Below are 14,800 nucleotides of genomic sequence, written 5' to 3'. Positions count from 1 at the left end.
CCCCCCCCCACACATGCAATGAAGAAAATGTAAAAAGATAAAGTGGAACGTGGATCTGTTTTCTGACACAGTAATTGAACAATGTGATCATTGTAGTCAATATAATTATCTTGGAGGATGTCGGATGCCTTTTCGTTCTTCTTTTTCAGAAGAGTCCTTTTACTTAAAAATTTACTTGGAAAATTTTCGGTACCCTGGCTGGCCCACTACTGAAGGCACTGGTATCAAGCTTGACAACCTGAGTTAAATCCCAGGACTCACAAGGTGGAAGGGGAGAGACGGTTCCTGTAACTGTCCTCTCGCCTTCACACCAGTGCCTTGTCCTGTATGCACTGCACCCTACAAATAAACAAATATAGTAAAAAGATTTAACATTTGAGAAAACCACTCAAAACCAGCTATAATTGAGTGTCTTAATGACTAACGAGAGCATTACATGTCTGAATATTGAAGGCACAACAGATATCTTTGTCAGATTTATGAAATACCAGAAAACATTACTTTTAAAAAAATCCAATTTTTTTCTTGATATTGATACCTGTGAATTTCGAAGGCCTTCTGATTCCTTTAAGAAACAGCAGAGATGACACCCACAGCCTTTATCATTCCCCCAATGTTCTTTTGTTTGTTTTTGTTTTTTGAAACAGAGTTTCTCTGTGTGCCCTTGGCTGTCCTGGAACTTGCTATGTAGGCCAGGCTGGCCTCGAACTCAGAGACCTGCCTAACTCTGACTCCCGAGACCTGGGATTAAAATCATTCGCCATCGGGGTTGGGGATTTAGCTCAGTGGTAGAGCGCTTGCCTAGCAAGCGCAAGGCCCTGGGTTTGGTCCCCAGCTCCGAAAAAAAAAAAAGAAAAAAGAAAAAAGAAAAAAAAAATCGTTCACCATCACTACCCGGCACACTGAGCCATCTTTTCTCCCAACACTCTTTCAGGCTCTGTCAAAATTGGGGCTTAGGCTCACCCATGGGGAGAATGCACGGTGCTTACAAATAACTCTTGTATCCATTATACTAATGGGATTGGATTGGGTGATATCAGAAGCAGCTTTCTAGATTTGGACTCTGAGAGATGTACCTATCGGCCACAATCTAAGAAATAGAAGTATTTTGAATTAATACTAATATATCATATTATGTATTACATTATAATATATATTATATATATATTTCATGAGCACTATGTGTGCATATATGTATGAATGTGTGCATGGGTGTGCTATGGCACACATGTGGAGTGGTCAGAAAACAACTTGCTAGCGTCCATTCTCTCCTTTTACCTGTGGGTCACGGAGATTGAATTTATTAAATCGGCAGCAAGCACCTCTACCCTCTGAGCCATCTTGCCAGCCCAGCCCAGGGATTAATATTGAAAAGCATTTATAATTGATGAACCTGAGTTCAAAGCTCCACCCTGGGACATTATCATTTTCAAAGAGTGCTGTTTTTTTGTTTGTTTGTTTGTTTGTTTTTTTCTCAGAAGCGGTTATCTTGAGATAACAAAATGGCCAGGAACAGGATCAGGAAGCCAGAGTTTTGTTCATCAGGACTTGAACCTGCATCTCTTCTCTCAGTCCATTTCTCTGTGGATTTGTCACAAGCAGCTAAACATCTTATCAGCTTGCAGAAGCCTATCTTGCAGTCTAGGAAGCAGCAGAATATCCGGGGTTATAATTCTTGAGGTTATCAGGAAATTGGACTCTTTGAAATCATCCTTTAACCTTGAGCAAAAGGTGAAGGCTGTCTGCTTTGACAGATGGACGATGGAGGAAGCATCCTTTGATTCAACGGGCAATTTGTAAATATGAAACAGTTGCTGGGAAATTTTATTACAGACGAACCATCTCCTCCCTTATAATGTTTGCTTCTCTTTAATGCAATTTAATTCGAGCAGAAAGGCTCGGGAGGGTACACAGGCAATGCTAAGGAGAGGTTACTGGAAACGAGACATATGGACTGAGAGAAGCAAGCCATAGATTTGGAACAGGGACGAACTGAGGCGGTCTGCCCAGCCCTGGGCTGTGCCCACGGGAAATTGAATTCAGAGCTCCCACTGCATCATAAATCCAGGGCAGCTGGCAGCAACCCAAGAGAGACTAAAGCTCAACTCCAAGGGCATCTGACGCCAGGCCGGCCAACCTCTGTAATCAGGCTTTTTGAGAGCTGGGCCCCAGCTGTGCTGGACTGGGATTAGGGTTCAACGTCATGACTACATTCATTTACAAACCTCGATACTTTGTTAATTTTAAAATGCATCCAATCCGCAGGAAAAAGAGACTCCATTTTCATTATACACGGAAGGGATAAAAGGCTGGAATTACCCTAACATCTTGAGGATGAAGAAGGGAGGAGGTGGGGAGAGGGAGAGGCTTCTTCACAGTGGGCTCATTTTCAGACGATGATGATGACGATTATTATTATTGTTATTATTTCAGACAGGGACTCACTAGGTATCTCTGGCTAACCTAGAACTCACTATATAGACCAAGCCCACGAAGAATTCATAGAGATTTGCTTGCTGTCATCAAAGCATCACACCCAATTTTTATTATTTTTAAAATTATTTTTTAAAATAAACATTTGAAAAAAAAATTATTTAGCTGGGCATGTTGGGTCATCCTTTTCTTTTTCTTTTCTTTTTTTTTTCCCCTTCGGAGCTGAGGACCGAACCCAGGGCCTTGTGCTTGCTAGGCAAGCGCTCTACCACTGAGCTAAATCCCCAACCCCTTGGCTCATCCTTTTAGTTCCAGCATTCGGGTGTCAGAGGCAGGAAGACCTCTGAGTCGAAGGTTAGCCTGGTACACACAGAGAGTTCCATGATATTGAGGGCTATGCAGAGAAACCCTGTCTCAAAAAAGTTTTTCTTTTAAATTTATTTTGTGTGTATAGGTGTTTTGCCCGCGTGTATGTATGCACCACAAGCATGCCTGGTGTCGTTGGAGGCAAGAAGAGTGTTCCAGATAACCCTCATATGAGTACAGGTGTCTTTGGAGGCCAGAAGTATCCGATCCTTTTTGGAGCTGTAGTTACAAGGGTTCTGTGAGTGCTGGAAACAAACTCTGGCTCTCTTCAAGAGCAGAGAGTGCTCTTAACAACAGAACTATCTCCTCACACAATTATTACTGTGTGTATGTCATGTTTGGACGCCCATGCATGCTGCGGTCACAGTAAAACTTATAGTTAGTTCTTTTCGTTGAGCCAATCATCATCAGCCTTCCCTTCCAGATCTTTTCCCACTCCCCTACTCCATGCACTTGCGAGTCGCAACATAGCCATTTGGTTTTGTAGAGCGGGGCGTCCTCGTGCTCCTGATAGACACGGCTTCCTCTCCAGGATGCTCTAGAGGGGCAGACACCAGGTTCGAAGGAGGGTGCAGCGCTGCAGGATCCAAGTCTCTAGGCTAAGCAGCTACTGCAGCTACTGCAAGGCCCGGCGGAGTCTGGAGGGCGGGACCACTAGGCGTCTAGTCTCCGCCCACACCCACAGAGGGGGGCGTGGTTTATGTCACGTGACGGCGCCGGAGCAGCGAGGCTCCGCCCGGCCCTCCGTGGAGGCCCGGCCGCGACCCGGGCCGCGCACGCTGAGGAGCTCCTCCGTTCTCCCCGCGACCACTTCTCCTAGTCCCGGCTTTCAGCCCAGTCGCTCCCGCCGGCTCCGGGCTCGCCGGCTGGCTGGGAGTGGCCTCAAGATGGACGAAGGCGGTGGCGGTGAGGGCGGCAGCGGTGAGTGATGGAGGTGTGGCCGGCTCTCTGGGCGGCCCTGAGGCCGGGGGTCGCGCTGTTGAGAGCCCTGGCTTGAGATGTGGGGCCGGGTGTCGGGTGGGTTGGTGGCGACCGTGGGGAGGTGCTCGGGGTAAGGCCGGGACGCGGGCTTCGCAGCGTTGGTGAGAGGACAAGTCGGAGACCGCAGGGTCGTCGCCCAGCGCGGTAGCGGGTCGCGGGTTCGAGGCCAGGGTCTTCGCTGCACAGCTCCAGGTCGCCTTTCCGAGATGGGAGCACATTGCGGGGCGACCTTCCCAGCGTCTCATTGCCAAGGGCGTCCACGCCCTCCCTAGTCCAGCTGTTTCGGACGGGCCCCTCTCCTTTTCAGCTCTCCTCAGGTGTCTGGAGCTTGGGAGCTCGTGGATGGGGAGGGGAAAGTTTTCAATTTGGACGCCTCGGGGCCCGGGGGTGGGGTCTGTTGGATCGGTCCGGGGGAGAGGAGGAAGGTTGGAAGTCATAACAACGTCTCCGGGTTTTAGATCAGAAGTACTCGTTGGGAATGGCTTAAAGGACATGAGGGACAGGCAGCTCCAGTCCAGGTCTGAGTATGCATTTTTATCAAATAGAAAAAAAAAATGCTACAGAGAAGGGGTGGGGTGCAAAAATAAAGAGGGGGGCAAATAGCTGAATGATAGAATAATTGTCTAGCATGGCCCTGAGTTTGTTCACAACACCACCAAATGGAAAATATAATTAAGAAATTAAAGGGGTCAGGTGGGATCTCTCTAAAGCCGAGGGTGGGAAGCGGGAGCCACAGCCAACAAGGCTGTAAGACTCCAGGACAGGTGTGTGTGGCAGACACCCTTCCTGAGGTGGTTATCATTTCTCAGGGGCAGACACCCTTCCAGAGGTGGGTTATCAGTTCTCGGTGTTGCTCAGGCTCTATGTGCCTGACTTTGAATTCTGTCCTCCTGCAGATGTGCTGGTTGCAAATTACTCAACGGATTACAAATTCCTGTTGTATCATTTCATGAATTTGGTTTCCCAAAACATTAAGAGTCCCCGTTCGTCGAGTGGGTCTTTGATTGAGAAAGCAAGGGGTTAATAATGTACCCATCATTTTTACCCAAACACCCCAAGTTGAAGCTGTCTGGACTTTGAGTAACGATCTTCCTTTTTGCTGACAGAATGATCAGAGTCCCATGTAATAAGGGAGTGTTTAGGGGGGAAAAAAGTCTTAATTACAGGCTGCTGGAGCAGCTGCCTGTAAGAATCAGCAATATTGAAGACTTCCCCGTGAAGTGGTTAATCAAGGTGCCTTCTAGAATTCCAGAGCTTCTCAGATTTTTTTTTTCCTTCTCTGTGAAAGAAACGGGGTGGCTGGGCTGGTAGGAAGTTGGCACTCCTCGTGGCATTTGCCAAGTTCAGTTCTCATAGTAAAAGCCAGGGGTAGCACAGTGGCACCGAGTGGGTGTTTTGTTTGTGAAAAGAAAGAGCCCAGTTGCAAACCCTCCTACAGACCGGCTGCGGGGCTGGAGGCACTGGATCCCTGTGGATGCCTTGCCTTTCGCCTATATCACAGTTTGACATAGTTTAGAAAAGACAGGACAGTGGCAATTGGACATTGGAATCCAGGAAGCTGAATTGGGGACGGCTTTGCAGGTGCTGCAGTCTGTTGAGTCAACATGTGAAAGATTTGAAGGTAAAAGCAGATACAGTGGGGGAAACTTAGAAGCCAATGTGTTTCAGCAGTCCCTGGAATTTGAGAAGTATAATGAAGGTCAATATTAAAGTAGCAGGAAGGCTTAAAGCTATCTCTGGACCATTAATGTCTCTGGATATATTAATGTACCAGAGAAACACTCTTAAAATTAAAAAAAAAAAAAAGATGTTCAGTTCAATGATACTGCACTGTCATGGCCAACAGTTAAAAAATGAGACACAGTAACCGCGACCAGGTAAGGTTACTTCAGGGAGACATTACAAATTGACAGCTGGAGCTCACTCTCCAGGAGCCACATGGTGGAGGAGGGCCCTGCCGCCCACAAGTTGTCTTCTGACCTCCTCAGGCAAGCAGCAACAAGCTTGCGCACACATGCAGTTTTAAAAAGTTACCAAGGACAAGCAGTTCTTTTATACATTCTGATCTAAACAATGTAAATACTGCTGTCATTATGGATTTTCTCTTATATTTCCCAGGTTTTTTGAATAAGAACACATGCTTTCAAATTTAGACCAAAAAAAAAAAAATCTGGGCTTATAAAAGATCCACATATTTTAAACATACAGCGTGATTTAATTCACCTTCCTGGAACATTTGACAACAAAGAGATTTATTGATTTTTTTTTCTTTCCCTGCTGGAATGCCAGACAGTGTGCTATGTGATAGAAAACGGCTTTTTAATTTTTATTGATTCAGCTTATCAAAAAAAAATCTTTCCTGCTCACATTGTGGTAAGATACTTACGGGTGCTTTGGCATCTTTTTTTTTTTTTTCCCGAGAGTTGGGGACCGAACCCAGGGCCTTGCGGCCTGCTAGGCAAGCGCTCTACCACTGAGCTAAATCCCCAACCCCAGGAGAGACCTTTAATCTGCATCTGGGAGCCCTGTTTCAGCTTTCTTAGAAGATTAAAAAAAAAAAAAGCTAAATGTATTCGAATAGTAGTTAGAGCAGAGGGGAAGGTGACTGGCAGGGTTTTCTTTATGGTTAGTGCGTTGGTCAGGCAGAAAGGACTTCAGGGATGGTCGTTTTTATAACTGAACTTCTTGTCCAGGCTTTCGTTATTTGTTCTTTGCAGTGCTCGATAAGGCAAGGATGGCGCATGAATGGCTGGAAGGCGGTTACAAGGAGGGGCGAGTGGGGTACGAGATTACAGGAACACATTGTTCCTTGGACTGTGTGCAGAGTGCAGTGAAGGTGTTTTCCCTTGCCTTGGCACTTGGTACCGTTCAGTTCTTCTAGAACAGTTCTTGAACTAGGCCTCTACTTAGAAAGTAACTGGCTAGTTTGGCTCGGCGCCGTCAGGAGATCCTGGTTTCTGAGTGTGCCACTGGGACAGGTTGAGGGGGTGGGCCTGCCTTGTACCGGATGCGTTCCCATCTGGGTGGATGCGGGCAGTTTGTGCTCAGGTGCTCTGAACTTCAGGGTTCTCAGTAAGCGTGAAGGTGAGCTTGGCTGAGATCTCAACTTTCACCTGTCAGACAAGTGCTAAGCCTCAAGTTTGAAAACAGTGTGTTAAGGCCATTTTAGCCTTCGCTGGCGGCAGTACAGATTAGTCACCGTCTCAAGAAGGGTTAATGTACTCCGGGCCCTGTTAGCTTGGATCTGTTTCTTGCCCTTGCCTTGGGGAGGGACCCTGTCCTGCTGGTGCATTTTGAAGACTCTGGAATGACTCTTCTCTAATGAGTCTTCTTGAATGAGGTGAATGGTCTTGCCAGGCTGGGTCTGGCCAGTGGGAGCTACTAAGGAGTTTGGAAGCTGAAAGAATGGAGAAACCAGGTTCTCCTGTAAATGTTCTTGCCCCAGGCCGTGTCTCTGCAGCTGCTCTTCCTTTATTTAGGATCCTGCCCCAGCCACAGGGCCTCTGCTTTTCTAGCTCCTGTCCTTCCTAACCTCCAAGCTCTGGAAATGCTTTCTGCCTTTAGCCTCCCAACAGAAGGGAGAGCTTGTGGCTCCTCCTGGTCTCTGGGTTGTCTTACTGTTTCCTGTTTTTCTGTCACATGCATAACCAATTCCCTAGGCCAATTTCCCTCAACTTTAGAACCTTAAAGAGATGACTGTTTACCCTGTTTAGACCCTGATATCTACGGGAAATGCTGGGTATCTTCTAAAATCACACAGTAAGTCCTCAGATCCAACAGTGCAGCTCTAGGAATTTAACAGGGGAATACATTTTTATTTGCGTGAGGCAATAAAAGCAAAAGATTCTTCATTGCCTTCAATGTCTGTTAGCAGAAAACTTGAGAGAATACACTCTTAGTATAGGGGATGGTGACTGAAGCTGCAGAGTTGAGGGAAGAGGCCACTGAGTTGATCCAGACAGACCTCCATGATGTTTTACTAAATTACAGAAGCAAAGTATGAAAATACGTATTCTATGCTAGCTTCTTTTTTTTTCTCTCTCTTCCTTTCTTTCTAAAGAAGTGCTGGGAGATGAATGAACGTTTTCTGCAAAGTTAGACAAGGAGCTAAGAACAGTGATCACCTGTTCAGACAGGTTGGTGAATTTAAATGGGGGGGAAATGTTTCATTCTCTGCCTTTTTATTTCTTGCAATTGGATAAAGTTGAAATAAATCTGTCCTCACCTTGCTAAAATTAGAAAACAAGTTCCTGGGAAAAATAGTATCCCTCTAGTCAGAAACCCCTCCCCCTGCCTTTTTTTTTTTTTTTTTTTTTTTTGGTTAGGCACAGCAGATGCCTCTAATCCCTGTGCTTGAAGGCTGAGGCAGGGGGCTTGCAAAGAGTTTAATTCCAGCTTGATCTACAGAGTGGGTCCTAGGACAGTGTGGGTTACAGAACAAATCCTTCTCAAAACAAAACAAGAAACTGTTTCTACAGAGCCAGGAGTGGTCAGGGACACCTTTAGTCCCAGTACAGAAGATAGAGGCTGGTGGATTTCTATGAGTCTCATGTACATAGTGAGTTCCAGGTCAGCCAGGACTATGTAGAAAGACTTTGTCTCAAAAAAACAAAACAAAATGCCCCCAAGATAAAACTCTCAAAACAAAAAAATAAAATATACACCTATCCCTACAAGAGAAAGGAAGACATCTCTTTTTATAAAGAGATTTACATCTCAAAACTTCCTTTTTTGAGGAAATTTCCATAAGATAAAATATTTATTAAATAGAATACAGTATGTTCCCTAATGCATTCATTGTATTTATAGACACTGGGAACCCCTCTACTTTTGAGAGTTGTGATGGACAGGTGCTTTTAGAGTATGCATTGAGCATGCTCTAGCTATAATCCAGAGTCTGTCTGATATAGTCTGTATCAAGTGGTAGTTCTATGTTTGTCACAAGGGTAGTCATCATGAGTAAGGCAGGTAAACTTCCTGTGTTCATGGAACTTATGTTTGCATGGGGAGACAGATTTAAAAGATTTCCAAAATAATCGAAAATTATTCTAAATGTCTTAAAAGAGATCAAGAGGTGACCAGAAGGGTGCTATAGGTGGGAGAAAGCCATTGGTCTAGACAGCCTCTTGGAGGAAGGACTCCTTCAGAGTCAGCCTATAGGGCTGTTGAGCCAGGCAGTGACCAGTGTGTGGCTTTTACTCACAGTGCAGGAAGCCCATTTCAAACAGGACAACAACATTGGATTTCTGTTTCAGTAAGTTTATCTAATGTTTATATAATGCTTTGTCAGATCCTGTCCCTGTGCTTTACATATCTTGATTGACTACACTGCCAAGTATTACTAGCTTCAGACAAAAATGGAGGGAGAGGGGAAGCTAAGTACTTTGTTTCAAACGTCACTGCTAGTAGGTGGTGGAGCCATGACTAACTTTTACCTGTGTGCTTGTTTGAGTCTGTATTCTTATTTCACTTTACTTTTCTCTAAGACAGGGTTTCTCTGCATCCCTGGCTGTCCTGCAGCTCTCTCTGTAGCCTGGAAGTCACAGAGATCCACCTGCCTCTGCCTCCCAGAGTCACAGTCTGAGTGAAGAATGGGTTGGAGGAAGAGCACAGGGTGTGGGCACAACCATGAGGAGGTTGCCATGGTTCAGGCGACAGTTAATTCCAGCTGCTGGATCAGGGAAGCAGTGGTAAAAGGGCTAAAGGACTACCACTTGTCTCCATAAAAACTGTGTGCAGTGGAGGCAGAGGCAGGCAGACATCTGTGAGTTCCAGGCCAGCCTGGTCTGTAGAGTGACCCAGATTCAGAACAGACAGACAAACTGTCACATACCATATATAATTAGTAGCCAGCTCTTGACAGCATGCGGTGTGACTCTAGGTACTATTGTACTTAAGTCCCTCATCTCAGTGTGCAGCAGTGTCCTCCTCCTGGTTACTCCAGCCAATATACGATGCTATCTTTCACGTCTCCGCCTTAGCCTTCAAACACCCTCCCCACCCAGCTCCTCCTCATCCTGTTTACACTATAGTATCCCAGCATCTATTACAGTAGAAAAATTAGTGTATGTGTAAAATATATAATATATAAAATCAGCATATACAATGCATATTAGTATATGCACTAATTTATGTACTTTAATATATGCTAATAAAGAACCCTTTTGTTCTCCTTGACCCTGTCTGTAGGATTTTTGTTTGTTTTGTTTTTGAGACAAAACAATGGGACCTGCTTGCCTCTGTCTCCCAAGTGCTAATATTAAAGGTGTTTGCCACTACATCTGGCCCCTGTATAGCCTATCTTCTTTATTTTTTAATTAATTAATTTATTATATATGAGTACACTGTCACTGTCTTCAGACACACCAGAAGAGGGTATCAGACCCATTACAGATGGTTGTGAGCCACCATGTGATTGCTGGGAATTGAACTCAGGACCTCTGGAAGAGCAGTCAGTGCTCTTAGCCACTGAGCCATCTCTAGCCCTAACCCATCTTTTTTTTTTTTTTTTTTTTAAGATTTTTTTTTTTTTTAATTTGTGGTGTGTGCATGTGCGTCCACCTGCCTGCCCGCCTGCCTGTATATCTATAGAGGTCAGAAGAGACCTCCCTGGGAAGTGGAGTTAATAGGTGGTTGTGACCCCCCCCCCCCCCCCCGGGAGCTGGGGAAGGAACCCAGGGCCTTGCTCACTAGGCAAGCGCTCTACCACTGAGCTAAATCCCCAACCCCGGTTATGAGCTTTCTAACTAGGTGCTGGGACCTGAACTCCGGTCTTCTGCAAAAGCGGCTAGCGTTCTTAGCAGCTGCTCATCTCTCTCCCCAGCCCCAGCTCTTGCTGGCCCAACATTTCCAACTACCCTCTGTTTCACTAGACACTTCCTGGTGTCTTTGCGGGTAACCCCTGCCTCAGGACCTTTGCTCAGCTACCCCCAGGCCTTTCCTGCTGGCTGCACCTGGTACCTTCCTGATTTCATTCAGCATTTTGTGACTGCATTGTTTCCTTAGCACAGTGCCCTCCCTCAGGCATCACCCAATGTCAGTCTTCCCCTTTTCTCCACTCTCAGTTTCTTCTTCTAGTTCCAATTCTCCGTACAGCACCCCTGCCCGTTGTGTGTTTGTTTATAGTCGACTTCTCTCATAGAATGTAAGTTGTAGCCAGGCATTTTGGCCTATGCCTTTAATCTGAGCACTTGGCGGTTAGAGGCAGGAAGGGCTCTGTGAAAACAGGGCTACATATCGAGATTCTGTCTCAATAAAATAAAATAATTTAAAAGAATGTAGGTTGTATGCATGAAGAGATATTATCTGCTGTTGTGCCATTAAGATCTAAAATAAAGCTCTGTGCATCCGTGTACACTAGGCCTCAGTAAAATTATTTACTTATTTTGATATGGTCTATATGTGCAAATGTATGTCTGTGTATGTAGAAGCCAAAGATTAATGACTTGCGTTTCTCATAGCATACATATAGACACACTTTTTTTTTTTTTATAAAAGAACTATTCAAGGGCTTTCTGCCTTAAAAAAAAATGATTTTTTTTTTGGTTCTTTTTTTCGGAGCTGGGGACCGAACCCAGGGCCTTGCGCTTCCTAGGCAAGCGCTCTACCACTCAACCCCCCCAAAAAAGATTTTTATTTCATGTTTGTGTTTACTTCAATGTGTATACTTGCAATGCCCACAGAGGTCAGTAGAGGGCACTACTTCAGGGGACTGGAGTTACAGGTGGTTGTGTGAGTGCTGGGAATTGAACCCAGACCTTTTGGAAGAACAGCCATTGCTTTTAACTTCCAAGCTACCTCTCCAGCCCCTCAGATTGTCTTTTGAGAAAGTTGCTCACGGAACCCAGGGCTCACCAGTTGGCCGTTGAGCTCCTGGGATTTGCCTGTCTCTGATTCCCCAGCACTAGGCCTGCAGGTATGCAGGATCTTGCCTAGACTTTTCCTGGATGCCTGGATCTCAGCTGGAGGTCCTTAATTTGTGCAGCAGGCCCTTCACGGTTGATCTATCTCCCAGTTTCAAGTCAGTGCGGTCACAGTTGTACCGCAAGCTCAGATTCTATTCTCTGTGCTTTTCTGTCAGTAGAGGCAGCCATTAGGATTTGTCGTGAGGTCCTGTGGTTTTCTTGCTATGACAGAGGTGTGTATATGTATGTGAGTCTCCTTTTTAATGGTGAAGCTAGTGTTGACTGTATGGCTGCTTGGACGCTTGCACACAAACGTAAGATGACCCAGGTGATGGTAGAGACTTTGTTTGCCTCTTTTACCTGCCTCACATTCTGTCTGTCTTTGTCCTGTTTTGAGCTCTGACATGCTGATTTTCTATGGATGTGGTTACAGACAATGCTGAGATGAGCTTGGCAGGCTCGTGTCTCTTCATAAATGTGTGAGGCTTTCTGACTCTTGTTTCTGGGTCTGTGTTGGCATCACAGCCAGCAGTTATGGTTTTCCTCTCTCTCGGTTTTCCTAGATTTCCAGCAGATTGCCGTCTCATTAGGATCTGGTGAGTACTACTCTGATTTCCCAGCAGCCCCAGCATTTTAATCCGAATTCATGCTCCAGCTCTTACCTTAATGTCTACTCCTCTCAGGAGTAAGATACATTGGAGCACCCTTTTTCTTTCGCAATATGGTGTGTTTTATCTGGACCTACGTCTGCACACTACAAGAGGGTGTTGGGTTCCGTTGTAGACATCGTGAGCCACTGTGTGAGTGCAGGGAAGTGAATTCAGGACCTATGGAAGAAGGTAGTGCTCCCAACCTTCCAGCCGCCACTCCAGCCCCACAGCTGTAACTCTCGTTGCTTTTTTAGCAGGAAAAAGGGGGTTCCGAAGGCTCAAATGGACACACTGACAGTTTGGAGGGTTAGCAGTGCAGGAACCTTGCAGTTGGAAAGTGATTTTTGTTTTTTAGCTTCTGTGAGTAGGCATGGAGAGCAAAGAGAGGGTTCATGTTTGTTTTGCCAAAAATGTGTGTGCCTATTCCACCTTCAAAGACTACTTTTACTGAGTGTACAAGTGTAGGTTACCTAGTTTACTCCAAGGGAAGGGGCTCTTCCATCCATTACTGTGCATGGGCTGCCACTGCCTCTGGAGACGTCAGTCTGTCTTGCTGCTCCTCTGAAGCTAGTACGGCTCCCTCCACAGCTCACAGCCCACAGCTCACCTTCCGCTGGCTTCTTGTTTGCCTTCAGCCCTGCGGGGCCCAGAGGGGGCTTCCCTCTAATCTCTCCTGCTTAGGATGAGTCAATGCTGCTGATTTTCTCTGTGGTAGGGCTGTGTTAAGGCTTGATCTTAAATGAGATGTGCAGAATTCTCCGTCATTGTCTCTTCATTGATCCTTCTTCTGGGACTCTGATTACTTGTAGTTGGGCGTGTCTTCTGTGTTGTCATGTGTGTCTGTCTGAGACGAGTTTCTGTGCTCTTCATTATTTAAAACTCTGTGTGTGTGTTCATGTGTGTGTGTGTGTGTGTGCACGTGTGTGTGTGTGCACGTGCATGTATTCATGTTTGTGAGTGTGTATGTGTGTGTGCACGTGTGTGTGTGCACATGTGTGTGTGCACGTGCATGTATTCATGTTTGTGAGTGTGTGTTCATGTGTGTGTGTGCACGTGTGTGTGTGCACGTGCATGTATTCATGTTTGTGAGTGTGTGTATGTGTGTGTGTGTGCACGTGTGTGTGTGCACGTGCATGTATTCATGTTTGTGAGTGTGTGTATGTGTGTGTGTGCGTGTGTGTGCACGTGCATGTATTCATGTTTGTGAGTGTGTGTGTGCACGTGCGTGTGTGTACACGTGCATGTATTCATGTTTGTGAGTGTGTGTGTGTGCACGTGCATGTATTCATGTTTGTGAGTGTGTGTGTGCACGTGCGTGTGTGTGCACGTGCATGTGTTCATGTTTGTGTGTGTGTGAGTGTGTGTGTGCACGTGCATGTGTTCATGTTTGTGAGTGTGTGCGCACATGCGTGTGTGTGCACGTGCATGTGTTCATGTTTGTGAGTGTGTGTGTGTGCACGTGCATGTGTTCATGTTTGTGAGTGTGTTCATGTGTGTGTGTGTGCGCACATGTGTGTGTGTGCATGTGCATGTGTTCATGTTTGTGAGTGTGTGTGAGAGAGAGAGAGAGAGACATGTTTCTGAAGTAATGAGTTTGTGTGGGGAGCAAAAGTGATTGCTTATGCTGAAAATGTGGGTGTGGCAGCAGGACCGGAGCCGTCCTTTGGAAAGACGTTGATGAGCTTAAAGAAACTGATGGAAGGGTTTGAAGGAAGTGGGTTTGTCAGTTTCTAATACAGGACTGTGATAATACAGGACAATTTTTAAGTAGAAAACTTTGGTTTTTTTCCCCCTGCTTTTTTGGGACAGTTCTGAACTATATATTCTTGTTTTGCGTCAAACTTGCTATGCAGACCAGGTTGGCCTCAAAGTTATAGAGCCTGCTTCTGCCTCTGGAGTTCTGGGAATATATCACCACATCTAGTAGGGATTTTCTTTTAAATTAAAATTGTGTGTGTGTGTGTGTGTGTGTGTGTGTGTGTGTGTGTGTGTGCGCGTGCGTGTGTAGGCCAAGAGAGGATTTTGCTCTCCAGGAGTTAGAGTTAAAAGGCAGTTGTGAGCCACCAATACATATTGGGAACTGAACTTTGGTCCTTTGCAAAAGCAGTAAGTGTACTTAACTACTGAGCCATTTCTCCAGCTCTTTAAACATTTTGAAAGTAGATTTTTATCAACCTAGCCTAAAATCTACTGAAGATACATAAAATATTTTGACTTTTTGGGAAAACAGTAAATGATTTAAGTAAGGGTGGAAAATGCCTCTTGTCTCCATCAGACTTCTGAAATGAACTGTGCTCATAAACTTTATAGTTGACGTCTGGCTCTCAAATGGCATGATAAGACAGACTCAGGGGATTCAGAAATGTTGCATACTCTATCCAGTAAGCTTTTATTTCAGATAAATGTCTTTCAGCCCTGAGTAAATATTAGAAGAGACACACTCAAGTCAACTTAGTTGGCCAAGAT

At 45.4% G+C, this 14,800-nt stretch overlaps 1 protein-coding gene across 3 annotated transcripts in view; it reads left to right on the top strand.

The window, feature by feature from the left end:
• Cyth3 (cytohesin 3) overlaps window positions 1-14,800 on the top strand; it is a 122,804-nt gene that overhangs the window by 25,591 nt on the left and 82,413 nt on the right. The window contains exon 1 of one of the 3 annotated variants that reach the window (XM_063271012.1): window positions 3,501-3,720. The exons of 1 other annotated variant lie outside the window; for it this stretch is intronic. In XM_063271012.1, the coding sequence (XP_063127082.1) occupies window positions 3,687-3,720 (34 nt within the window). In that variant the 5' untranslated portion in view covers window positions 3,501-3,686. 3 annotated transcript variants of the gene reach the window in all.

Source organism: Rattus norvegicus, chromosome 12 (genome assembly GCF_036323735.1).
Source record: "Rattus norvegicus strain BN/NHsdMcwi chromosome 12, GRCr8, whole genome shotgun sequence".
In the NCBI taxonomy this organism is placed as follows: Eukaryota; Metazoa; Chordata; class Mammalia; order Rodentia; family Muridae; genus Rattus; species Rattus norvegicus.
This window is presented reverse-complemented; position numbering and strand designations above follow the sequence as displayed.